Here is a 25,458-nt window from a genome sequence, read left to right on the forward strand (position 1 = left end):
GGGAGGGGCCCGGGGGCGGGGCGCGGCCGGGCGGGGCGCGCCGGGGGCGGGGAGCGAGGGCGTGTCCGCAGCGGAGCCGCCCCCGCCCCGCCCCCGGGCTGCGCCGCGCGGCTGAGCCGGGCCCGGGCGCCGGGGCCGGGGGCGGCTGGCGCGGGCAGGAAGCGCCTCGCGGCCCGGGCCCGCCCCCCGCCTCCTGCCGCCTCCCGGCTCCCGGCGCCCGGCCGCGCCGCGCCCCATGCACTCGCCGCGCCGCGCAGCCCGCGCACGCCCGGATGGCTCGTCGCGCCGCGGGCGGCGCACCCCTTAGCGCCCGGGCCGCCGCGGCCAGCGCCCCGCCGCCGCGCCCGCCGTTCCGCGCCCCTCCGGGGCCGCGGGGCCGGCCGCCGTGCCCGCCGCCGCTGCTGCTGCTGCTGCTGCTCCTCGGGGCGGCGTGGGCCGGCGCCCTGGAGATCCAGCGCCGGTTCCCCTCGCCCACGCCCACCAACAACTTCGCCCTGGACGGCGCGGCGGGGACGGTGTACCTGGCGGCCGTCAACCGCCTCTACCAGCTGTCGGGCGCCAACCTGAGCCTGGAGGTCGAGGCGGCCGTGGGCCCGGTGGCCGACAGCCCGCTGTGTCACGCCCCGCAGCTGCCGCAGGCCTCGTGCGAGCACCCGCGGCGCCTCACCGACAACTACAACAAGATCCTGCAGCTGGACCCCGGCCAGGGCCTGGTGGTCGTGTGCGGCTCCATCTACCAGGGCTTCTGCCAGCTGCGGCGCCGGGGCAACATCTCGGCCGTGGCCGTGCGCTTCCCGCCCGCCGCGCCGCCCGCCGAGCCCGTCACTGTGTTCCCCAGCATGCTGAACGTGGCGGCCAACCACCCGAACGCGTCCACCGTGGGGCTGGTGCTGCCGCCGGCCGCCGGCACGGGGGGCAGCCGCCTGCTCGTGGGCGCCACGTACACCGGCTACGGCAGCGCCTTCTTCCCGCGCAACCGCAGCCTGGAGGACCACCGCTTCGAGAACACGCCCGAGATCGCCATCCGCTCCCTGGATGCGCGCGGCGACTTGGCCAAGCTCTTCACCTTCGACCTCAACCCCTCCGACGACAACATTCTCAAGATCAAGCAGGGTGCCAAGGAGCAGCACAAGCTGGGCTTCGTGCGCGCCTTCCTGCATCCGCCTGACCCTCCGCCGGGCGCCCCGTCCTACGCGTACCTGGCGCTCAACAGCGAGGCGCGCGCGGGCGACAAGGAGAGCCAGGCGCGGAGCCTGCTGGCGCGCATCTGCCTGCCCCGCGGCGCCGGCGGCGACGCCAAGAAGCTCACCGAGTCCTACATCCAGCTGGGCTTGCAGTGCGCGGGCGGCGCGGGCCGCGGCGACCTCTACAGCCGCCTGGTGTCCGTCTTCCCCGCGCGCGAGCTGCTCTTTGCGGTCTTCGAGCGGCCCCAGGGACCCCCGGCGGCCCGCGCGGCCCCGGCGGCTCTCTGCGCCTTCCGCTTCGCCGACGTGCAAGCAGCCATCCGCGCTGCACGCACCGCCTGCTTCGTTGAACCCGCACCCGACGTGGTGGCTGTGCTCGACAGCGTGGTGCAGGGCACCGGGCCAGCCTGCGAGCGCAAGCGGAACATCCAGGTACACCTAGGCAGCGGGGGCGCGGGGGACCAGCACAGGGGGCTCGGGGGAGAGCGTGCCGATAACTGGGCGGGTTGTGCGCCGTGCCGGTCACAGGTGTGAGCGTGCCGGTACCCAGATGTGCGTGTGTGGGGATCCAGTTGTGTACTCCGGGCCACAAATGCATATTCGGGGATCAGGTGTGCTCGCGAGGATACAGGTGTCAGCCGAGGTGGGGGCACTGGCGTGAATATGGCCCAGATGTGCGCATGCGGGCACTCAAGTGAGTGCGGGATTACAGGTGTGCATACCTGAGTGTGCGGGGGTGGGGGGCGGTCCGGGCTTCGGATGGGTACCCAGGTGCGCGCTGAAGAGAGACCGAGGTGCCTACACAGCCCAGGTGTGCGTGTGGGGGTCCTAGGTCCGGGCGGAGCGCATAGCAGTGAGTGCACTGTCTGACCGAAGGCGTGCTGGGCCGGCTGTGCGAGCCTCTCAGGGCTGCCATTGGGAGTTGGCAGATGTATGCACGGGCCTGGTGGGGAGGCATGCAAGTGTGGACCAGGGCCCAGCAGATGTGGGGGGGCAGCAAGGTGGGAGTGACAGGGGTGTGTGCACCAGACTTTTGTGTCCCCGAGCTGGGTCGTGCAGGAGTGTAGGGCAGGAAGCCTGTGCTGCAGGGACACTGGTGCAACAGGGCAGGCCTGGGTGCCCAGTGGGACGTGTGTGGCAGGGGACACAGGTGTTTGGGAACCAGTATGTACTCTGGGGAGGGCGCTGGTGTTCTTGAGGCCAACTTTAATTCACTCCTTCAACCCATATTTACTGAACACCTGGCATAGACCAAGCATGGAGGCTATGGGGTAGATAGTAACGCTTGTGGAATGCCTGCTAAGCGTGTTATGTGGCGTAACTCTCTTGGTTTTCACAACAACTCTCTGAGGTGGGCTCTGTTCTTATCCCCGTTTTACAGATGAAGAAACTGAGGCACAGAGAGGTTAAGTAACTTGCTGAAGATCACCCAGCTGGGAACTAACAGAGGCGGAATTTGAATCCAGGCTGTCTGGCTTCCGTATCTGTGTTCTTAATGCTGCTGAGCCTTTGCTGCCTTACAGACATGGGGCTCAGTGTGTGTGTGTGTGTTTGTGTTGGAGTCCAGGGAGAAGGGGTGGGGAGGTGCCGGGGCCAGGAGAGTGGAGGGAGGTGAACAGGACTGTGTGCAGATCGGGGTGTGCAGGAGGCAGGAGAGGGCCATGGGGCTCAGGAGGGAATAAAGAGGGGCCAGGTATGTGGGCACCCCAGCTCGGTGGGAATGGGGGCAGGTGTCTGGGGCTGGGTTGGGCAGTGGCGAAGGGGCCAGGTTGGGATCAGTGGGTGTGTTGACCTGGGTGGAACGTGACACAGTGGTGCAGGGGGAACTTTGTGCAGTTCCCTCAAGGAAGCCCACCAGCAAGGGGTCACTTCTTCAGGGGGCCCTGGAGGTGGGACCCTGTGCCTTTTCCACACTTGCCATCCCGCTCTGAGTCTGGGCAGTCCATTTCAACCCCAGGCTTTGTCACTCCCCTAGGAAGCCTCAGTTTCTCCCTCAGGAAAATGCTGAACTCAGCCTTCTCCTGTGGTTACAGAGCCCTCCTTGGGGCCAGGCCCCCCGTGGCTCTGCCCCATCCCTTCTGAGTGGTCCTCAGGCTGGGGCAAAAATCTCATGAGATTAATTATTCCCCTGTGGGTGTGTCCGACACGGGGGCTTTCAGAAACGCAGATTCCTCTCCTGCCGTCGGGCTCCCGCGGCTGCCCACCACTGGGCTGGCTGGCCGCCCTGAAAATAAAGGGCGCTGTTGGTGAGCGGGGCAGACTGTCCCAGGGAGCGGCGCTGCCACCCGCAGGGGCCGACCGGCTCAGGGCCAGCTGCCCAGCGCCACGGCTGCAACATCCACCACCGTTCCCCTCCCCGGGGCTATATCCCCCAACAGGCTGTGTTTGAGGGGACAAGCTTTGTTTGTGGGATTCTCCAAGTCGGAGGAGGTGAGTGGGAGTCACCCCCGCCCTGTGAAGGGAAGACCCTGTCTGGGCCGGGGTCAAGGTTGGGCCAGCGCCCAGGCATGTCCATCCAAGCCCTGAGTGTGAGTTGATCTGTGGGATTCCTCCAGCCGCAGCAGTCTCTGCCTCCCCCTCTGGCAGGAACCGTCCTGGTTCCCACGGTCCCTCGTCCCCAGCCTGGCCTGGAGCAGTGACTCATTCTGCTGGAGGGGGCTGGGGCTTCCCTCTCCTGAGGGGGCAGGGCCTCTCCAGGGACAGGGCCCCAGGGACAGAGTGGCTGAGGGCCTCCTCCTCACCCCAAGGCAAGGCGGATTCCCGGCCCTCCTTGGCCACTCTCCCTGTATCCTCCACACTCCTCTCCCCTTCCCCATGCCCAGCTGTGGGCACAGGCCAGTGCTGCTGGGCAGTACCTCCTAGGTGTGTCCAAGGCCCCAGGGTCTGGTCCTCTAGCACAGCCGTGGGCGGGGGTGGGGAGGGTGATAGTTATTCTTGGGCCAGGCTGTTGCCAACTCCCCAGTTATAGGCTAAGAACCTGGGTTGGAATTCTACTCTGTCACTTCCCAGCTGTGTGACCTTGGCAAGTGATTTAACCTCTCTGAGCCTCAGTTTCTTCATCTGTAAAGTGAGGACAATAAAAACACATCTCTAAGGATTGTTTTAAGAACTAAGTGAACTCATTGATAGAAAGCACGTCATACCTGGTACACAGTAAGCACCTGGCAGATGTCTGTGATTGTTGTTATTATTGCCCCAGAGGGCATTATTAGCGCAGGTCTGGGCTTGGTCTGGACAGCACTGACCTATTTTGGCTTGTTGTGCAGCAGTGAAGACCCCACCATCTCCCACCTCTGGCCCCAGATGGAAACCTTGGTCTACATTTCCCAGGCCCCTGCCGTGTGCCCAGCCCCGTGCTCACTTAGTGTCTGCTCTCATGGACCCAGCAGGCAAGCAAAGACAGACATGTGGCCAGGCCCTTACAGCCCAGGGGCATGAGGGCTGTGATGGGGGAACTTGGGCAGAGGGGCTGGGGAGGGCATCAAGGCTTCTGGGGAAAGTGATGTCAAAGCGGAGGTGGGTTGAGGAGCAGGAGGCCAGCAAGAGGAGAAGAAAGGGTCCAGGCTGAGGGAACAGCCTGGGCAAAGGCCTGGAGGTAGGAAACAGCAAGGCAGGCTAGAGCACCTGAAAGGTGATCATGGTGGCTGGGGGCAGGGCGTGGGCGGGGCCTGTGGGTGCAGGTGCTGGGAGGGGTGCTGACAGGCCACCTTGTGGAGTCCAGACTGTATTCTGGGGCCATGGGGAGCCATGAAAGGTTTTAGCCAGAGGAGTGATGTGATCTGTATGAGCACCTCAGTTTCCCCCTCTGTAGAATGGGAATGATAATAAAAGTACCTACTTCACAGGACTGTTGTGGGGATTAAATGAGATGATACATAGAAAGCTCTTAGTAGACAGCCCGGCACACGTGTTTGCAATTACTATGATTATTTTTAATATGAGTATTTTAGAAAGTCCATAGGTGGCTGGTGAGAGGAGAGACGAGAGGCAGGGAGAGTAGTTGGGAGGCTGGTCCATCTTCCAGACCAAAGATTCACTCATTCATCTGCAAATATTTCTTGAGCACCTACTGTATGCCAGGCCCTGTGGTGGGCGCTGGGCACAGCGGTGGAGGCAGTGGGCCAGGCCTTGTTGTCTGGGATATGGTGGGCCTGGTCTGAGGGCGTGGTGGGAATCAGTGGGCTTGGGAGAGATTCGGATGCCAGGGTGTAACCCCAGAGGTGGAAACAGACGGGATGGAGGAGAAGGAAGCTGCCCAGTCTGCCCAGGGTTGGGATGGAAGTTGGTGCAGTTGGGGTGGGGATGTGACAGGGTAGGGGTGCCTCTGGAGGGAGAGGATGAATTTGGTTGGGGATGGGGGGTGGGAGAACCCGTTTCCCTCCAGGCCCGTCTGGCCTGACTTCTCCAGCACCAGGTGATCTCGGTGCTGGGGCCAGGACCCTGCCCTTCCGCCTGTTCTCCAGGGACATCTGACCTCCAAGTGCGGAACCCAGTCTCCCGCTCTTGCTTTTGGGGTCTCAAGCCCCCAGCTCTGGAGGCTCGGTGGGGGTGGTCTCGGACGTCCTGGCTTCCCACCGGCCCGCTGTGTCCTCTGCTCTCCACCTTGAAGACAGTGAGGTCCTGGCCTCTGCTGCCCCCTTTTGCTGGGAGCCCAGCCGGGGAAGGGAGGAGCTGCCGAGGCGTGAGGTCAGAGGCAGGGAGTCTTGTCCTCCAGCCTTTGGAGGGCCCTAACTTTGTCCCTGATTGTTTTTGGCTTATTGGGGGCAGTTGGACTATTTTGAGAGAGAAAGTGAGTGAGGAATTAGCCTCCATTGCATGTAGCCTGAATCCCTTTCCTCAATTCATGTTTGAGGTGAGAGCGAGTTAGGAAGTTGCCATGTGCTATCGATGGGGAAACTGAGGCACAGGGTCACCCCTGCAAGGCAAGAGCAGGCTGAGGCTAACTCCCTTCCCTGAATCTTTCCCCTGGACCTTTGAATGACCATAATATTTGTATTTTTAAATGACAAAGAATACTTGACAGGGAAATGTCGGTGCTGCATTTTCAAGGTGTCTTTTTATAGTAAAGGTGGAAAAAAAACCCTCAGGCGGTTTTAAAGTGGCATGCAGTGGGTGGGTGCTCGTCGTCAAGAAGGCGTTTTCTGAACCAATTTAGGGGCAGAAACGCTGGGTGGAGGTGGAGGAAGACAGCTTCCAAGATGGGCTTTATATTTGGAGGTGGGCTGGGGGCTGGGAGTGAGCTCCCCGTGGCCGAGGGTACATGCAGAGACACTTCGGGAGGGACTCAGGAGAGGGGTTTCCAGCAGGGTTGGCCAGGATGACCTTCCATCCTAGAGAGAGAGACAGAGCGTGGTCCGGGAGACAGTGAACACCCCTCCCTGCCCCAGAATGTCTTCAGTCTACCCTCCCAGGTACGTGAGGGTAAAGCTGACCTGGAGTCCTGTTCTCCTGCCCGTAGGCTGTGTGGCCCGCGGTGAGTCATTTATCCTCTCTGGGTCCCATGCTTTCTCACTGTGGGCCTGGTGTCCTTGCTGTTGATGGGGCAAACGCTGAGCATCTAGGGGGCCTGAGGGCTGTGCAGAGGGTGAGTGCCTCTTGGCTCTCGGGCTGAATAATAACCCCGCTAAGCTCCCAGTGCTGAGTAGGGATGCTTTGCCAGTCCTTCACAAGCACCAATGCGTTTGATCTCACGGCCTCCCGTGAGGCAGGAAGTGCTGTTATCGCCAGTTTACAGATGGGGAAACTGAGGCCCGGCTCACACAGCTGGTTAGCAGGAGTGGGGATCAGCAGCCTGGCTGTCTGGCCCCAGAGCCCACGCTGGTGACGGCTGACGTTGGCTGTGAGCTCTCAGCTGGGAGTTCTGCAGGTACTGCCCCCTCCCAGGGAGATGTGTACAGAACCCCCGTCTCTGACGGCAGCTCCGGCAGGCCCTGGGTGGAAGCTGGGGGCTGGGACTGCAGTGATTCAGTTCCAGAGAGGGGTGAGGCCAGCTGGGGCACCTGCAGAGGCCGGGCTGTAAGCTGGGGGCTGGGGCTGATGGGGCCTCCTCAGGAAGTGGGGAAGGCAGGGAGGCACTGAGCTGCGTTTATCTCCTGAAAACGTGATCGTCTGGACTCTGGAAGGAGTGAGGCCCCTGGCCCTTTGGGTGTGCAAATGAGAGATGTGGTCAGTTTGAATGATCACTTGACAAATCCCTTTCAGCACTGCCCCGGCCCTGGACCAGGCTGGGTCCCGGGGCTGGGCAGGCCGCCTCCTCCCCTCCAGAGTGGCACCTCACTGTCCAGTGTTTGCTAGGAGAGTGGATGGTCACAGCGGGTAAAAGCTGGCACTGGTGTCAGGCTGCAGAGCCTGCGCTCATCACCTTGACTCCTGGTTCTTCCAAAAACCCTGACTGAAGGGGTGGGAGCCGAGGGTCATGGTGGGAAGGGGTGAATGGGTTGTTTTAAAGGTGAAGAAACTGAGACCTAGGGAAGGTCTGCCCCTGCTGGGCTGCTGTGGGTAGAGGGGGGCATCCCAATGAGGTCTGCAGAGCTACCCAGCCCCCATGCCCAGCATGGTCCCAGGTCAGGCCCCGCAGGCGTGGGCTCCTGCTCCCCGGGATGGCAGCTGTCTCTGTCTTCGCCCACCAGAGCTCAGCGTCTCCTGGACAACGTCTCCTGCCTGTCTGTGCGCCCAGAGGAGGGTTTGCTGGAGTGTGGCAGTGTGGGAGGGGGCTCAGCTTTGTTATATGGCGACCCCCAAAAGGGATGAGTCAGACCCTGCCCCACCCTCCAGGAGCCCCCAGATGGTCAGGGAGGAGATCGTGACAGAAGACACGAGGTAGCCAAAGCTGCATGCCGACCAGCCTCGTTTGAAGGAGTCAGGGAAGGCTTCCTGGAGGAGGGGGATGTTGGAGCAGGACTTTGACAGATGGGTCTGGGGAAGGCCTTCCAGGCAGAGGACACAGCAGGGGCAAAGGCCCAGAGCTGTGGTAGAACATGGCTTGGGGAGCAGGCAGAGATGAAGCTGAGAGTGTATGGGGTCTGGGGCGCAGGCCAAGGATTTGGACGCTGTCCTGTGGGCGACAGGAAGCCAGCGAGGCTTCTGGGGAAGAGTGAGACATAGTCGATCTGGTTCTAGAAGGGGCTCCGTGGCTGCTGGGCCCTCATTAGTCCTGCCAGGTGCTGGCAGGAGCAGGAGCTCTCTCCCGGAGCCCCTACCGCGGCTGGACCAGGTGACTCCCGAGGGCCTCTCCAGCTCTGACAACGGTGTGGGGATTGCCATGGAAACCAGCCGGTCCCCGCGTGGGGACAGGCCCGGAAAGTCTCCTGGCGCCAGCCATGTGGATTTGGATCCTAGCTACCCCAGAGCGGCCCTTTTCTTCTTTCCAAGGCCCGTGTTTGGGCCCAGGTCGAACCCAGCAGGCTGCCGGGCCGGCTGTGCACCACCTACCCTCCTTTGGACGCTCTGGGCCTCGGAGATCTGCCCGGCCAGCGAGGCCCGCCCCGCCCAGCCACCATCCTGTGCCCTAAAACACGATAAATCACGCGCTGGAGGAGGGAGGAAGCTCACAGCTCCATTACGAGGCCCCGCGAGGCCCCAGCGGGGCATTAATCACGCAGGCTTTCTTCTCTGATCGGTGAATACTGGGGGCCGCTGGGCAGAGGCCTTGAAGTGGAGGCCGGGCCGGGAAAGCAGCTACTCAGGCTGGGCAGCCACCTCTACCCCCATGCCCCTCTCAGGGCTCGTCCACCAGCTGTGTTGGAGGTGATCGAGCCCTCCCGAAGTGGCCGTCTCCTTGATGGGCCTCAGTCTCTGCAGCTTGCAACCAGGCCTTTCCAGATCCAAGTGGCCAAATGCCAGCGGCCGTTGGCAGCTCCTGACGGAGCTGCGGTGGAGAGGCCGTGGTGAAGGGTGGGACTCGAGCCAGCCTGCCTGGGTTTGAGGCTCGCATCTGGCCATTCTGGTTGTGTGACCTGGGGCAAATCAGTTCACCTCTCTGTGCTTCAGTTTCTTTTGCTGTAGAGTGGGATCAACTTATCAGGGTATGGTGAGGGTTAAATAGGCAGAGGTCTCTGCACAGAGTAAACAGTAGGTGCGTATTATTGTCCTGCTGTTGATACGACTGTATTGTTAGACTGTGTTGTTATTATTATGAAGCTGTCCCTTCCCGACTTGGGGGTGGTCTCTGAACTGGGACATGGACAACTAGAGAGAGGAACTCATGTGTCACCTCCAGGTCTCTAGCACGTGGACCCAACCCAGAGATATTTGCTGGGGGCCCCACCCAGCCCTGTCCCCTCAGCCGCGCCCACGAGCAGTTGTGCGATGACTCTGGGACCGAGGCCAGCACCCCCCGGGGAGGGGAGGAGGAGTGAGTTCCAGGCTCCAGGGCCCCTCAGCCCCAGGAGATGGGCCGATGTGCCCGGAAGGCAGGCTCCCAGCTCCTCCTGGCTGCGTCCCCTTCAGGAAAGAAGTGGGGACAGAAGCGGTTCCAGGGCAAGGAGGGGCCGGAGCGCACGCCCGCCCCCGCGGCCCCCCCCCCGGCCGCCGTCAGAGCTGGCGGGAGGGAAGGACTTCCCTGCAGCCCATCCCACACTGCGCTCCTCTGGGACCCGGGGGGAGGGCTGGAAACGGGGCCAGGCAGGGCTAGAATGAGAAACAGCTTTAAGAAGGGGGAGCTGGGTGTCTGGGGGGCCGTGTCCAGCTAACAAAACAACCGCTGCTTGAGTCAGCGGCTGTGGCAGTGGTTCCCAGGCAGGCCCTGAGTGGAGCGGGCCCAGCCTGAGTGCCCGACACCCAGTCCTGCTGATCCAGCCTCAGATGCTTGGCGTCGGGAAGTGGTGGAGTGGCTTGTCCTGGAGGGCTCCCCCACATTCCGACGTCCCCGAGCCTCTGCCCGGTGGCCTGCTTAGCTAGTTGGGAGCATCTGTTGAGCACCTACAGTGCCCAGTATTGATGGCTGCTGTGAGTTGAGTCCTTTCCAGCAGTCCTCTGTGATGGGTGCCCTTTACTGTCCCCATTTTACAGATGGGGAGACTGAGGCTCAGAGAGGATGGGGCATCCCACAGTGAGTTAAGAGCCACGAGACTCGGCACGTCAGGAGCCTCAGTTCCTCTGTCTGTTAAATGGGGACACAGAAGAGTGTGTGCCCTCAGGTGGCTGGGAGGTGACTCTCTGCTTGGTGCCTGCGCACAGCAGGGCTTCAGTCCAGCCAGGCCTCTGACCTCCGGCTGGGGGCTGCCCTCCAGGCTGTGTCCGGCTTGGCTGCAGGGCTTGGGGTGCCAGCTGTGGGTGGACGGACGTATCACGCTCATGGTGGCTAGCTGGCTGGTTCCAGATGGTGCCCAGCTGGCCTGGATGACCTTAGTGCCCCCCGGGCCGGGTGACCCACCTCCTCCAGAGAGAGGGTCAAGGAAACTGAGGCAGGCATCTCTGAAGCTCTGGAAAGGTCTGCCCAAGCTGCCATGTCCATTGCCCTTTGTCAGCTTTCCACCTGATTCAGGTAGCCTGGGGCCAAGTGGGGAATTACTGTGCTGTGTGTCCTGGGGAAGCCTCTGCCCCTCTCTGTGCCTTGGTCTCCTCAAGAGGCTGCTTTTCCTCTCCGGCTAATGGCCAGGCCCCCTGACTGTTGTTCTCTGGCGCGCTTGGCCATCCTCTCCTGCCCCTCCCAGGCCTCCAGGAAGCGAGCATCGTGATCATTCACCGGAGGTGCTGGTATTTCCTTTGGCAGCAGGCGGTTTCCTCCTTGGCGTGGGGGCTGTTGCCAGAGGCACCCCAGAACCAAGTCCATCATGCCCCCTCCCAGGGCCAGCACACAGTAGGCCCATGGCTCTTCCCATGCCTCAGTTTACCCTCAATGGAGGTGTCAGCTCGGTGGAGTCGTAGCCCAGGAGCTGCGGTGTTCTGAGAAGCCACACAAGCTGAGGTGGTGGGTCAGCCCCCTTGAGAGCACTTCCGCCTTAACCCCGGAGCTTCTGGAGGCGGGTGGGAGGGTTACTCAGTTGCGCCTTGCGGGCAGCAGCCGTCCGCGGAGTTTGGAGTCTAGTGGCCCTTTTCTCTAGGCCTGGCTCTTGAGATCCCCCGTAGACCGTGCCTGGCAGACCCGCCTGCGAGCCCTGCCTGGTCCCTGCTTGCTCCCCGCCCTCTAGTCCTTGTCTCTGGGGCATTCTCCTGGCCCCTCCTCAGCTGTCTGAGCTAAGGGAGCCGCCGGCCAGGACCCGAGGTTGAGGGAAGTCACAGAGGGGCAGGCCAGATTGAGAGGGCCTTGAGGGCCCAGGAGCCAAGTTTGCGCTTATGTTCAGGGCACTGGGGATCCACTACAGGCTGCTGAGCTGTGGAGGGGACACGACCTGCTTTGTGGTGTTTTTTTTAAATAAACTTTTTATTTTGGAATAACTTTAAATTTACAGGGAAATTACAAAGATAGTACACACAGTTCCTGCATACCCTTCCCTCAGTTTTCCCCACTGCCGAGGTCTTACGTTCCTGTGGTACATTTGTCACCAGTAAGAAACCAACGCTGGTATTTGACTCTCAACTCAACTGCAGACTTGACCCCCGAGTGTCCTCTCTTCCAGGACCCCACGTTGCATCTACTGCTCTGCAGTTGCCCCAGCTCCCTTGGCTGCTGTGGAGGGCAAGTGGGAGGGGTCTCAGGCCCGCCCCCAGCCCTGATGTGGTGAGCGGGGGCCGCCTCGAAGTCTGCTGCCTGATACCCAGGACCATGGTTTGATAACAATCGAAAACTGGAGGCAGGAAGGTGTCCGCACTTCCCCAGCACAAAGCCCCAACAGCCGGTCTAGTCTATACCTGGGATGGAACCGCCGGGTCTTGCAACCTGCCACGGTACCCGCCATTGACGCCTCATCCTCCTCGGAGCGCCAGCTGCGGTGGGGCTGAGGTTAGGTGGGGTCTGCAGGCAGGATGTGGGAGGCCTGAGAAGCCAGGCTCTCGAAGCTCTTGCTCCAAATGGCTTCCTGGGGAGAAAAAGTCAACATGATTACAGTTGGTAGTGAAATCAATACATCAGCGTTTTAATGGGAGAGTGGGCAGAACTGAGCTCTGGCTCCAGGAGGCAGCCAGCTGGAAGGGGAGGGGGCGTCCTGCTCTTAGAAAAGAGCTGACAGCAGAGGCCATTGCTTATCCCATTTTAGAGAAGGATAAACTGAGGTTCTTAGAGGAACCAAAACTAGCAGCCAAGTGTTCTCTGGGCGTGAACACCTGCCTCCCCTCTGTTGCTGCACACACAGTAGGCATCCAGTTGACCCATATTTTTCCCTCGGTTCTCCAGCACCCAGCATGGCAGTGTTGCTCTCAGTCTCGCTGCTTGGAAAGGAAACAGCTGAATACAGTCATTCACACTTTAGTGAAAATTAGTTTTCTTTCTTTAGTAAACACTCACCCCAGAGCACAGTCTCCACTCTGGAGAAGCTCACGCGTATGCTACCAGGATAAGTGAAGTGGTATCACAGAAGAGGGGAGATTTTTTTGAGCCATATCTTGAAGGCTGGCTAAAAACTTGCTGCCTGGGCATGCCTGGCAGAGGGAACAGCATGGGTCAAGGCAGGGGCGACTGGTGCGCCAGGGGAGGTATGAGTGGCCCAGAGGTGTGGGACGGGCATTGGCTGCTAAGGGACAACATTCTGAAGCTTCAGGAGCCCTGGCGGGAGTATGGCCACATTGGAGAAACTGCAGAGATTGGTGTGTGGGAGCAGAAGGTGGAGGAAAGAAGTGAGACGGGGCCTGAGCAGTTGGCAGGAGCCAGACCATGAAGGCCTTGAATGCCAGGCTCGATCCTGAGGACAGCCAGGAGCCAGAGAAGGGTTTTACGTCAGGGAGGGGTAACCAATTCTGTGCTTGGAAAGGTGGCCCTTGTGGACTGGAGGGGCCACTGTGTGAGTCCAGCCGCCTGTTCCCAAGGCAGTGTGGGTATTGAAGGACCCTCGCCACGTGAGCCATGAAGGAAGGCCAGTGCTAAGGGAGGAATTTCAGGCAGTCAGAAGTGGGGGTGGGATTTGGGGCCTGTGGAGCTGACCGCCCCTGGGGACCAAGTTCAGCTGAGGCCACACTCGCTTGGGAAGGCTGCCCGGTCCCCAAGCCACTGTCTCCCTTCCCTGGCCCGCAGCCCCTCCCCCTGCCCCGGAGGCATTCCTGCCACCTGGGCCGGGGGCTGCGTGTCCCAGCGTCCCTTTCCAGCCGGGCTGCAGCCTTGCAATCTCCCCCGGCAGCCAGCAGCGGGGGACGCAGCTTCCCCCTCGGAGCGCAGATCATTGGAGACGCCGATGGGTTACTTCTCCTTTAAATTTTTTTTAAAATTTTATTTTTAGGATAAGAAAAAAAAAGTTGGAGGAAAGTCTTTTTAGACAATTCCTTCAGTGCAGAATTAACGGCTTGTGAACGTCAGGGCGGGCAGGCAGGAGCCGGGTTCCTCTCTGCAGCCCGACCCGCGTGTCACCCAAGCTGGTTGCTGGGCCTGCTTTTCCCAGCACCCTCCGTCGCAGGGCCCAGGGCAGAAAACCCCAAAGGTGTCATCCAGGGCCTCCCGGGTCTCCCCTTCCTTCCTTCTCCCCACTCCAGAGCTCGGGGAGGAAAACCATGTCCCCTGGGCAAAGGTCTACAATTTTAGTTTTGAAACAGCTTATTATTTAATGACGCAAGTAATCCATATTCAGTGAAGAAAAGTTGTGTAACCCTTAGGAAAAGCGTCCCTCGTGGCGGGATGGGCCAAGCGCCCACTCCCTGCCTGCTCGCTGACGGAGCCCCCCTCCTCTCTTTCCTGCGTCGGCAGGATTGCTGAGGGGTGGGCCTGGGCCTGGGAGAGGAGCCGGGGAGATGGGTCAGCACCCTCCTTCCAGGGCGGTCCCCCCAGCTCGGGCGCACACAGGATGAAGGTTGATGGGGTGGGTCTGGAGCTGAAGGACGAGAAGGCGCCACATACATGACAGTCTGGAGAGGGCACTCCAGGCAGAGGGGACAGCAAGGGCAAAGGCCCTGAGGCAGGCCCCAGCTTGGATGGTTTGAGGAAGAGAATTAAGGCCAGTGTGGCCAGAGAGGAGGCATGAGGGCGAGGAGCGTGTGGGATGGGCTCCGCAGGTCCAGGGCCCCATGAGGGGGTTTAGGATTCTGGGTTTATTCTGCGTGTCATATGGCCATCAGAGGGTTTTAAGCGGGGGAGACCGCTTTATATTTTTAAAGGGCTCACTGGCAGCTGTGTGCAGGGGGAAATGTTGGGCAAGGGTAGGCCCAGAGAACAGGGGGCGAGGAGAGCCTCCTAGGTGAGAAGATGGCTGCTTAAGGTGGTCCGAGGCAGTCAAGTTCGAAAGCTTCTGAGGCAGGCATGATTTGCCCCCAGTTCTACTTGATGATAATTCCACTGACAATCAGACGTGAGACGGCAATCGTATCAGTTAGCACTTCCCTGGCATTTACCGGGGGCCACTCACTGTGCCAGCGCTTTACGACAGTGATCTCCTCCCAGCCCCAGGGTGGGGGTGCCATGGACGTGCCCGTTTTATAGGTTTTTTTTTTTGTGAGGAAGATCAGCCCTGAGCTAACATCGGTGCTAATCCTCCTCTTTTTATTGCTGAGGAAGACTGGCTCTGAGCTAACATCTATTGCCAATCCTCCTCCTTTTTCTCCCCAAAGCCCCAGTAGATAGTTGTCTGTCATAGCTGCACATCCTTCTAGTTGCTGTATGTGCGACGCGGCCTCAGCATGGCCGGAGAAGTGGTGCGTCGGCACGCGCCCGGGATCCGAACCCCGGGCCGCCAGTAGCGGAGCGCGCACACTTAACCGCTAAGCCACGGGGCCGGCCCACCCGTTTTATAGTTGAGTAAACCGAGGCTCAGAGTAGTGACGTGACTTGCCCAGGTCATGGCCAGACATCCTGTGGAAGACCACCACTCCTGGGTTCTGGCCCAGAGCACCCCCAGCTGCACCCCATCTTTGGGCTTGGGGCGTGGCCCCCCAGGGGTGCGCTGGGAAACAGCCCTTGCCTAGGAGCCCATTGGGCTGCAACTGTGTTTATTTGCCCAAGGAGGGAAGAACCCAGCATTGTTTTCTTTTGAAAGCTAGCTGAGATTTTGTTGCAAAACCCGTGCTGGCACGTGGTCAATGGCTTAGGCTTGCAGAAAGTACAGATAAAAAAAAAAAATCTCTCTAAAGCTGCGCCCTAAAGTCAGTTCTGATGCTACATTCTGGTGACCTTCTGAGTCCCCACTTGGAGCCTCTGATGCCCACATCCCGATGTCTGAATGCTGAGCTGCGGGCTCCAGGCTGCTGCTAGCTTCAGTCCTGGAGGCTCGACTTTGCAGCCGGTGATCTGGAGCAGGCCGCTTCCCTTCTGAGCCTCTGTTCCCCCATCTGTGACACGGGACCTCACAGGGCTGCCAGGATGCAGGGAGCCAATGCCCAGGCCTGGTGCGGTGTCAGTTCCCAGTAAACGTGGCTCCTTACTCTGGTTACTGTCATGGCTGTGACTTTATTGTTTATGCACCAGTTTTACCTAAATGGCTCCAGGACGTCCTGTGACTTTTCTCAGCCAGGCTTCTTTCTGTCATAATTGATACAGATTTGTGCTGTCATTGAGGGGTGGGCGTGGCCCTCCTGGACCATGTGGCGTAATTTACGTGCTTAATCCTGTCGGACACTGAGGCTCTTCTAAACCACCCTGTACCCTCTTCTAAACCACCCTTGTGTCTGCATCCTTGTGGATTTGCACAGTTACCTTCTCAAAGGGCTTCCTGGAGGCCTGTTTTCTATTTTTGTGCAAATCGCAGAAGGAACCTTTGAAAGGACCAACAAGACCCAGAGAAAGGTGGGAAAGGTGGCCGCAAGTCCAGGGAATGGCCGGGGACTGGTGTCACCAGCCACAGTTTTCCCGCTCCTGTGAGGGAGGGCTGATTTGCCACTTGAGGCAGCACCAGGCTGATGTGGACGGTGGGACTGTGCATTTGGACACACCTGGCCACGGTTTACCCGTCTGTAATGTGGGCAGATTAGTGGGTGTGTGCTTGGGGAAGGAGGAAAGGGCCTCAGTTTGGAGAGGCCTCAACCTGGGGTCTGGTGAGCTGCTGGGAATTTGGGGTGGTGGTGCTAGGGTCAGAGCAGGGGACCGGGAGGAGGAAACCCCATGGTTGCTGTGGAGACACAGCTGAGGCAGGAGGACACCTGTTGGGTGTTAGCAGGTAAGTTGAGTCAGAGGACGGCCTCAGGTGCTCTGGTGTGGGCTCCTCTGCTCTGCCCGGCTCTGACCAGCCAGGGGGCAGCTCCAAGGGCGTGAGGGTGTGTAGGCCTCACCCTGTCCCGACCTCCCTGGCCCCCTGCAGACCTGACCTTGTCTCCTCACCAGCCCTTTTTACCTCCGTCACACAACTCCTCCTGTATAGTTTCTGGGTACCTGAGCCATCGTCTCCTCCAGGCTGCCCCAGGACCAAGGCCGAAGCCAAGAGTTGGTCTGGGATTGGGGGTGGGGTCCTGCTTGTGTTTGGGCCTCAGTCCAGAGCTGGGCACATAAATCAGGGGCAAGACTTGAAAGCTCTGAGGCCAAGGCCTGAGATACCTACGGTGCAGACAAGGATCCCGAGAAGGTTCCGGAACCGAGGTCTGTTGTGCTGCTTCTCTTCCAGCTGCAGCCGGAGCAGCTGGACTGTGGGGCCGCCCACCTGCAGCACCCGCTGTCCATCCTGCAGCCCCTGAAGACCACGCCTGTGTTCCGAGCCCCAGGCCTGTCCTCCGTGGCCGTGGCCAGCGTCGGCAACTACACGGTGGTCTTCCTGGGCACCGTCAGTGGGCGGCTGCTCAAGGTAGGGCTGGGGGGCAGGGGGCTGGGAGGCTGAGGGGGCCTGGGGGGTGGGGGGCAGGCCGTGCACACGGCCTCTGCAGGTCCAATATTAGCCTTCATTTTCTCCTCTTTGCCTAGCACTTTACAGTTTACAAAGCATTTTTCCCGTCTGCTTCTTGCTCTCTTGCTCATAAGTGCCCCGTCGTGCAGAGGAGGGATTCTGGGCCGAGTGCGCCCCTCTCTCAGGCTCTAGGACCGGGTGCTGAAGTAGATGGATCTGAGGTCAAGTCTCTGGGCTCAGCCACTTGCTGGCTGTTTGACCTTGGACAATGCGCTTTCTCTCTCTGGGCCTCAGTTTCCCTATCTGTGAAGGGCTGTAAGCCCTGCTTCTCGAGGTTGTGGTGGGGCTTTGACAGGGGGGGTGGTGACAGCCTGGCAAGTGGGGGCTCTCACTGCCATCTCCTCCTCCTCCACCCCCCCAGCCACCCTCTAAGGCCCCCGCAAGATGGCTGGTTTCTGGAGGTGATGATGCCTGGCCCTGAGGTTGCGGGAGCTGGGGAGGGTGAGGGGAATCTGGTTTCCCCACTGTGGGGCAGGAAGGAGTCGGCGGGGGCCTGGACCTGTCCCCGCATCACCGCCCACTCCCTGCCTGTCGGGAAAGTCGGCTGCCGGGCACGGCCTCCGTGTGCACCAGGCCCTGGGCTAATTGCCTCCAATCCGATAATCCAATTCCCTTAGCTGCCCAGGCAGACGCCACGGGCTGGGGTGGGGCAGGGGTCAGAGCTGCAGCCCGCCTGGCCCCAGGACCCTTGCTGGCTCACTAGCAGTGGTGGGGGAGCTGCCAGGTGTGGGAGCAGGGAGGGGCAGGGGGTGTCCTCCTCAGCCTGGGAAGCCCTTGTTAAGGGTTCATAGATGGTGGGGCTCATGTTTGGGGTCAGACGCTTGGATTCGGATCCTGGCTCTGCTGCTCCCAGCTGTGTGACCTGCGATGTTGCTTCTCACCCTGAGCTTCAGTTTCCTCCTCTGTCACGGGGAGAATGAGCCGGACCATCCAGGACTGTGGTCAGTCTACTGCGATGATGCCTGTGTGTGGAGAGCAAGAAGTCTCCCCCACCCCCTGGCCCATGAAGCTGCAGTTATTAGGCACCTACTGTCTAACCAGCCTTGAAGGGCATATCAAGGGCGTCATCTCATGTAATTCTCACACTGCTGTGAGGGAGGCAGAGCCATGATTCCCATTTCACAGATGAAGATACTGAGGCTCCAAGAGGGTAAACGACTGCCCCAGAGTCACACAGCGAGAGCTGGGGTCAAATGGGTCCTGCGGGCTCAGAGCCCACACTGTCCCTCAGCCTGCCCTGCGCTGTTCAGTGTCTGTCGCCGCTCGGGCCTTAGATCACTACAGCTGGCCCAGGCCCGGAGCCCAGGGTGTGCTCGATGGATGTTTGAAGGAGTGGAGATGAATCAAGCGTCTGCTGGGTGCCTGGGGGAGGGGTGTGGGGGTGGGCGGGAGAGGACTGACTGCCTGGGACAGACCCTGCCAAGAGGCCACCTGGGACGAGGTGCTGTCTCGGGCTGGGACAGGGCCTGTGGGGAGAGGAACTTCAGTTTGGTCTGTGAAGGCACGTGGGAGCTTTTCTAGAGGAGGCATTGGGAGGACAGATCTTGGCCTCAGTTACATTTGGTCGAAGGGGGAGGGGAGAGATAGTCCAGAAGGGAGCACAGCACCGGCAAAGCCCTGGAGGCTGGAATACGTGAGTTGGGTTGAGTGCGTGGAGAGGAGGCTGGCAGGGTAAGCTGGGGTCGGATCGTCAGGGCCTTGAATGCCAGAACAAGTTTATTCCATAAGCAGGAGGGAGCCACTTAAAGGTTTTGGAGTCCACAGAGGAGGGTTGGGTGGTAGGAGGCCCCAGGCAGCTGCCGGGGAGGCATCCAGACCACTGGCCCCAGCTCAGTGTCAGGCAGACCCTTGAAAGCCAGCATGTTGGGAATGTGGGGGGGCCAGCCGAAAAAGAGCAGTTTGATGGGGCTCTGACGGTCATTCTCAGTTCTCAGGAGGACGTGCAGAGCCAGAGAACCTTCCAGGTCCCAGCTAGTCCTGGTCTTCCTCCTGTCAGGACCTTGGGCCTCACCCCCCACCCTCAGCTTTGGACTCTGGGGTCAGACAGGCCTGGGCTGGCATTCTGACCCTGAGGTGTCTTCATTTCATGACTCTTGCCAAGTCCCTTGGCCTCTCTGGGCCTCAGTTTCTTCATCAGTGATATGGGCATGAGAGGGGAGTGTGGCCCCCTCAGCACTTGGCGCCCATCTTCTCATTTAGTGCTCCCCGCAGTCCTGCAGGGCAGGGACTGTCATTAGTCCCATTCGGTCAGGACACTGAGGCTCAGAGAGGGGAAATGGCTTGAACAACTTGTTCAGTTGTATAGCTTGTAAAGTCAAAGCCAGAGTTCAAACCTAAGTCCCTGCCCTTGGTCATGATGCCAAACAGGCTCCCAGAGAATGTTTTGTAAACTGTAAAGTCTGTCTATATTCACAGGGTGGGATGTGCTGGAGAAGATGGGTCAGGAGGTTGTTCCTGGTGGGGGCACAGCAGCAGCAAAAGTGTTGAGGCTGGACCCCCTGCCCTCCCTTCCTCTTCTGCGAGTTCCCACCATCCTGGAAGGGCCCGGGAGAGGATGGGGAGGCCGAGACTCCAAGCCTGGGCCAGGTCCCCCGGGGGCAGCTGCCCTGTGTGTGGCCTCCCCCTGCCGTGGGCACCCTCTCAGCACACCATCACCCTGACGGCCACCGCCCCCACAGATCAACCTGAACGAGAGCATGCAGGTGGTGAGCAGGCGAGTGGTGACGGTGGCCTACGGGGAGCCTGTGCACCACGTCATGCAGTTTGACCCAGCGGACCCCGGCTACCTTTATCTGATGACGTCCCACCAGGTAGGGCCAGAGCCCCGGCCTGGCCAAGTCCCTACTCTTGCTGGCCTTGCCTTTGCACGCGCTGTTCCCCTGCCAGGAACCCGCCCTTCCCCATCCCCTTTGCCTGCTCGCCCTTCACCACCCGGCACAGACTTCACCTCTGCAGGGAGGCCTTGTTCCCTCCAGCCTCTCATGGCTCTCGCCATGCTGACTCCCCAGGGGAGGGCCGGCAGCCCCATTGAGCAGGGCCCTCACCTCTGCCTCCAGATGGCCAGGGTGAAAGTCGCCGCCTGCGCCGTGCATACCACCTGTGGGGACTGCGTGGGTGCGGCCGACGCCTACTGCGGCTGGTGCGCCCTGGAGACTCGGTGAGGCGCCCGGGCAGGGCCTGGGCCTGCGAGGCTGCAGTGGGGGGAGCCCGCTGGGGTCCTGACCCGCGCTGTGTGCTCCAGGTGCACCCTGCAGCGGGACTGCGCCAACTCCAGCCAGTGGCATTTCTGGACCAGCGCCAGCGAGGGTCCTGGTGGCTGTCCTGCCATGACTGTCCTGCCTGCCGAGATCGACGTGCACCAGGAGTACCCAGTGAGTCTCCAGGGACCAGGACCCAGCTCCGGGGGATATGGGATGGGGAGTCCCCTTCACAGGCACCCAGCCCTGAGAGGGGGAGACTCCTGCCATGGCGCCCCAGAGACCTGGAGGCCAATCCTAAAAACAATGAGAATGCCTGGGCATTACTGAGCAGTTACTGAGTGTCAGCTCGTGCCGGGTGCGTGACATTCGCCTCCGTTAGGCCTCACACAACTCTTTACATCCCCGTTTTTTAGGTGAGGAAAACTGAGGCACAGAGCGGTAAAGTGACTTTTTCAAGGTCATACAGCCAGGGAGTAGCAGAGCTGGGATTTGAGCTCAAGTGGGCAGGCTCCAGAGTCCCAGGAGTCACAGGAGGGAGGGGGCAGGTTGGAGGATGGGAGGAGAGTGAGCCCCAGTGCGGGGGTGGGGTGGGCACCAAGTGCTAGGCCGCTGTTTCTTGTTGTCAGAAACAGGTGAATCTGCAGCGTGGGGGCAAGTGGCTTTGCCCCTCACCTCTGCCCAGGAGGCCTCGAGCTGCTGCAGCCCCCTCCCCAGCCATGGCGGGCAGCATGGGAGCAGGGGTGGTTCCAGGCCCTGGCCAAGGGGCAGGGGCTGAGGGACAGACAGGCCTGGGTCCCACCCGGCTCTGCCCTCAGTGACGTCTCTGGGCTGGGTGCCCTCATGTATCACGGGGGAAGGTGATGGTTGTGATGGACAGGTGGGGCGGCTCCTCTGCACCCCCTCCATTATTACACGTCACAGAGTGCTTCCCATGCTGTATCTCGTCAGGCAGACGGACGCAGGTTTGTCCATCATTCATTCATTTGTTCATTCATTCATCAGATAGATTGCTGAGCACCCACTGTGTGCCATGTGCAGTTCTAGACTCTGGGGACACAGCGGGGCACAAGGCAGACAAACCCCTGGCCCTTGAGGGGTTGACATCTCATGGGGTGAGAGAATAAGCAACATGGAATGTCAAGATGGTGATATATAGAGAGAAAAAGAAAGCAGAACAGAGAGGGGTGGGGAGCGAGTGTGGGGAGTGTAGACATTTTAGACTAGGTCAGAGCTGGGGGCTCACTGCGAAGGTGACATTTGAGCAAAGCTGTGAAGGAGGTGAGCCAAGGTGAGTGCCTGGGAAGGGTGTTCTGGGAACTGTCAGTGCAAAGGCCCTGAGGTGGGAACAGATTGGTGAATTTGAGAGAGTATTAGGAGTTGGGGTCAGAGAGGTCACGGGGGCCAGATCATGCAGAGCCTCCTTGGCTACTGTAAGATGACCAGTTTCATTTTGCAGATGGGGAAACTGAGGCCTGGAGGGTCACATGTAGGAAGTAGCCCTCTGGCCTGGAGTCCTGGCCTCCTGCCACCCCTTCTCCCAGTGTTCCATGCCCTGGGGGTGGGGCTGTGAGGGGAGTGCCCCCTCCCCAGCTGAGGGTCTCTTGCGCCCAGGGCATGATCCTGCAGATCTCGGGCAGCCTGCCCAGCCTCAGCGGCATGGAGATCGTCTGTGACTATGGGAACAGCATCCGCACTGTGGCCCGCGTCCCGGGCCCTGCCTTTGGCCACCAGATCGCCTATTGCAACCTCCTGCCAAGGGACCGGTTCCCGCCCTTCCCGCCCCACCAGGGTAAGCACCTCACTCCCTGGCTCTGGGTCCAGCCGTGGGGGGTTCTCAGATGGCCAGCCCCAAAGGGGTGTAACGGGGGACTCTCAGGCACGGGAGTCCTGATGTCAGACCCCCTGCTCCTTTGTCCGTCTCTCCCTGGCTCCCTTGATCCATTCCAGACCATGTGACCGTCGAGATGTCTGTGAGGGTCAACGGGCGGAACATCGTCGGGGCCAATTTCACCATCTACGACTGCAGTCGCGTTGGACAAGTGTACCCCCACACGGCGTGAGTGGACAGGGGCTGCCTCGAGGGAGTGGGGAGGGGGAGCAGGGGAGGGCCTTTGCTCTCAGGGAGGCACTTGGAAGAAAAGTGCTAGTGTCCTAGAGGCAGGCAGGACCCTCAGTCGTTCACTTGCCAGCTCATTTATCATGCAGCAAACTCTCATCACCCAGTGCCTGGCCTCTGTGAGCACCGGGGCTGGTAGCGGCCCAGAGAAGTGCTTTGATTACACTTCATTTAGTCTCCCGAAGGCCCCGCTTGTCTGGGCTGGCCCGGTGGCGCAGCGGGTAAGTGTGTGTGCTCTGCCTTGGCGGCCCGGGATTCGCAGGCCCAGATCCCGGGCGCGCACTGATGCACTGCTCGTCAAGCCATGCTGTGGCGGCGTCCCATATGAAGTAGAGGAAGATGGGCATGGATGTTAGCCCAGGGCCAATCTTCCTCAGCAAAAAGAGGAGGATTGGCATTGGATGTTAGCTCAGGGCTAATCTTCCTCACACACACACACACACAAAAGGCCCCGCTATCTATTTCCCCTTTGCATACCTCTTCCAGCAGGGAACTCACTACCTTACAAAGTGCCCAGCCCCTGTGATGATGAGAAAGGCCTTCTTCCCCTCTGCTGGGATCTGCCTCTTGGGTCGCAGTTCCTGGGGGCAAGGGTGGAGTGGGGGTGGGGGGGCTGAGTGTCTGAGGGGTCCCTTGTCTTCCAGCTGCACCAGCTGCCTGTCGGCACCGTGGCCCTGTTTCTGGTGCACCCAGCAGCACACCTGTGTCTCCAACCAGTCGCGGTGTGAGGCCGCCCCAAATCCCACGGTAAGCCAGGCGTGGCAGGGTGCCCTCTGCCTCCACTATTCCATTCCTTTATTTTGTCTTTTTTTGTGAGGAAGATCAGCCCTGAGCTAACATCTGCCAATCTTCCTCTTTTTTTGCTGAGGAAGACTGGCCCAGGGCTAACATCTGTGCCCATCTTCCTCCGCTTTATGTGGGACGCCGCCACAGCGTGGCATGATAAGCAGTGCGTTGGTGCGCACCTGGGATCTGAACCCCGGGCTGTCGCAGAGGAGTGCGTGTGCTTAACCACTACGCCGCGGGCCGGCCCCCATTCCTTCTTTTTGTTTTCATTGACTATGTTGAGAACATTTCCACGTCGTTACATTTTCTTCCTCGGAACCAAATTTGACAGCTGGGCCGGGCTCACCGTGTAACAGCGCATTTAGCCAATCTTCTATTGTTGGACATGCTGATGGCTTCCCGTGTCGTTTCTGCATTCTAGTACAGCCAGAGCACCGTGCACGGCCTCAGTCATTCCCTGGAGGCCAGTTCTCAGAAATATGGGCACAAAGCATGGCCATATTTTGACCCCTTTAGCTCAGCCGCCCTCCAGAAGGCCTGAGCCTGTTTATCCTCCCTCCTGCAGGAGGAGGCCCCTTTCTGCACGTCGTGCCAACACTGGCTGGTTTTTAACTTTACCTTCAATATTTTCAGCAGTCCTCGGTGGTCGGGCATACAACTGGGGTCTGCTTGGAGCCCATGTTCTCCCCCTTCCCCAAGTCAAGAGCTGGGCTGAAAGGCCCCTGCCTCGGTCTCCCCGTGGGCACTGGGGCCCGGGAGCAGGTGAGGCGTGGCTCTCCGCAGGTGGAGAGGATGAGCTGGCCTCAGGAAGCGCACGTTCCCGGGTCCTCTTGCCCATGCTGGGCCCTCAGGCTCCGCAGGCTGCTTCTGTGCTGGCAGGGGCCAGGCCTCCGCGGGGCTACGGGACAGCTGGGCGTCATCACCACACCGGCGTGGGGCGGGACAGGTGAGCGGGGACGCAGGAGGAGAATACAAATGGAGATGCCATTTACCTTGCCACTGGTCGGTTTCTGGGGTGTGTTCACTTGAAGGGTGGCCTCTCGCCTTTGCTCAAAGAGCCTCTAAGGCCATCCTAGCCTCGTGCCAGGGAAGACCAAACGGGGTTCCTGAGACTTTGGCTGGCATGCTAATGCCCAGCCAGGGAGGATGGCTGGACTGGACAGGGGCGCAGGGTCCTGAGATCATAGCTCGTTCCCTCTCAGACCTGGCTGCTGGACCCTCTGTCTTGTATCAGGGCTGCGAGGGGCCAGGGAGGCACTGAGTCCCTGTCTGCAGCTCATCTCTCCCAGAAATGGATGTTCCTGACCATTTTCCAGATGGCACAACTGAGGTAGCTAATATGGCCCCCCAGGGCCCTGGCTCCCAGCAGAAGGAGGTCACCCAGGGCATGTATCCCAGGGAGCAGCCCCAGTCCCCAGAGCATCTGACGCCCCAGCCTCCTGGTACTGGGCTCAGAGAGTCTTGAAGCCTTGCCTGCCCATTCCAGGTGCCAATGAGCAGGTGCCAAGGAGGGGCTCTGTGGCCCACTCTGGAGTCTTCTGGTCTCAGCCCCTCCTGCCTGAGCCTCAGAACTGCTCTGAGGAGGAGTACAGTACAGCAGGGCAGTGCTTAACCAAAGCAGTGACGCAATCATGTGGGGTCTGGCGCTGGGAGAGAGGCCCACTGGAGGCTGTGGGGCCAAAGCCTGGGGAGGCCTGTGGGCCTGTGCACTGGATCCGGGGCTTCCAGTCTGGCCCAAATAGGACTCCTGCTCTTGTCTTGGGTCCACATCTCCTTCCAGCCCCCAGCCCAGGGCTGCGTACACAGCAGGAACTCAGTGAACGTCAGCGTGAAGCAGTTGTGCCAGCAGCCTGCCTCCTGTGCTCTAACCTAGAGAGGTGGTGGGACAAGGAGAACCCAGCTTCAGCATGGTTTCTTCAGCATTTGTTGAGCACCTGTTGTATGCCTGAATCTGTACGAGGCACTGGGAAAGAACCTGGTTAGCTATACTTCTGCCCTCCCTGTCATGAGCCAAGGGCCTGAGGTATGAGTTGTGGCTGTGTGATCCTGGGCAAGCTACTGAACCTCTCTGCCTGTTTCCCCATCTGGTAAGTGGGGCCTCCTTTGCTGTGGTGGGACTCTGGAAATGCACCTGTAGGGCACCGACTCCATATCTGGCACATAGTAGGCACTCACTAAAAGGCCACTGTGCTCCTCAGGAGCTGGCGGCCACTCTGCTGGATGGGCCAGGGAGGACTTCTCTGGGGAGGGGTCCTTTGTACAGGGTCCTGACAGATGCATAGGAGCTC

At 60.3% G+C, this 25,458-nt stretch overlaps 1 protein-coding gene across 1 annotated transcript in view; it reads left to right on the plus strand.

Annotated features, from left to right (window-relative positions):
* The first annotated feature begins 226 nt into the window (after nt 1–226).
* The window catches only part of PLXND1 (plexin D1), a 52,286-nt gene continuing 27,054 nt past the window's right edge, over nt 227–25,458 (plus strand). The window contains exons 1-8 of the mRNA XM_058565901.1: nt 227–1,616; nt 16,793–16,969; nt 19,747–19,878; nt 20,125–20,225; nt 20,310–20,439; nt 21,880–22,057; nt 22,216–22,324; nt 23,029–23,131. Of these exons, the coding sequence (XP_058421884.1) occupies nt 273–1,616; nt 16,793–16,969; nt 19,747–19,878; nt 20,125–20,225; nt 20,310–20,439; nt 21,880–22,057; nt 22,216–22,324; nt 23,029–23,131 (2,274 nt within the window). The 5' untranslated portion in view covers nt 227–272. The remainder of the gene's footprint in view (nt 1,617–16,792; nt 16,970–19,746; nt 19,879–20,124; nt 20,226–20,309; nt 20,440–21,879; nt 22,058–22,215; nt 22,325–23,028; nt 23,132–25,458) is intronic.

This window comes from Diceros bicornis, chromosome 2 (genome assembly GCF_020826845.1).
Source record: "Diceros bicornis minor isolate mBicDic1 chromosome 2, mDicBic1.mat.cur, whole genome shotgun sequence".
In the NCBI taxonomy this organism is placed as follows: domain Eukaryota; kingdom Metazoa; phylum Chordata; class Mammalia; order Perissodactyla; family Rhinocerotidae; genus Diceros; species Diceros bicornis.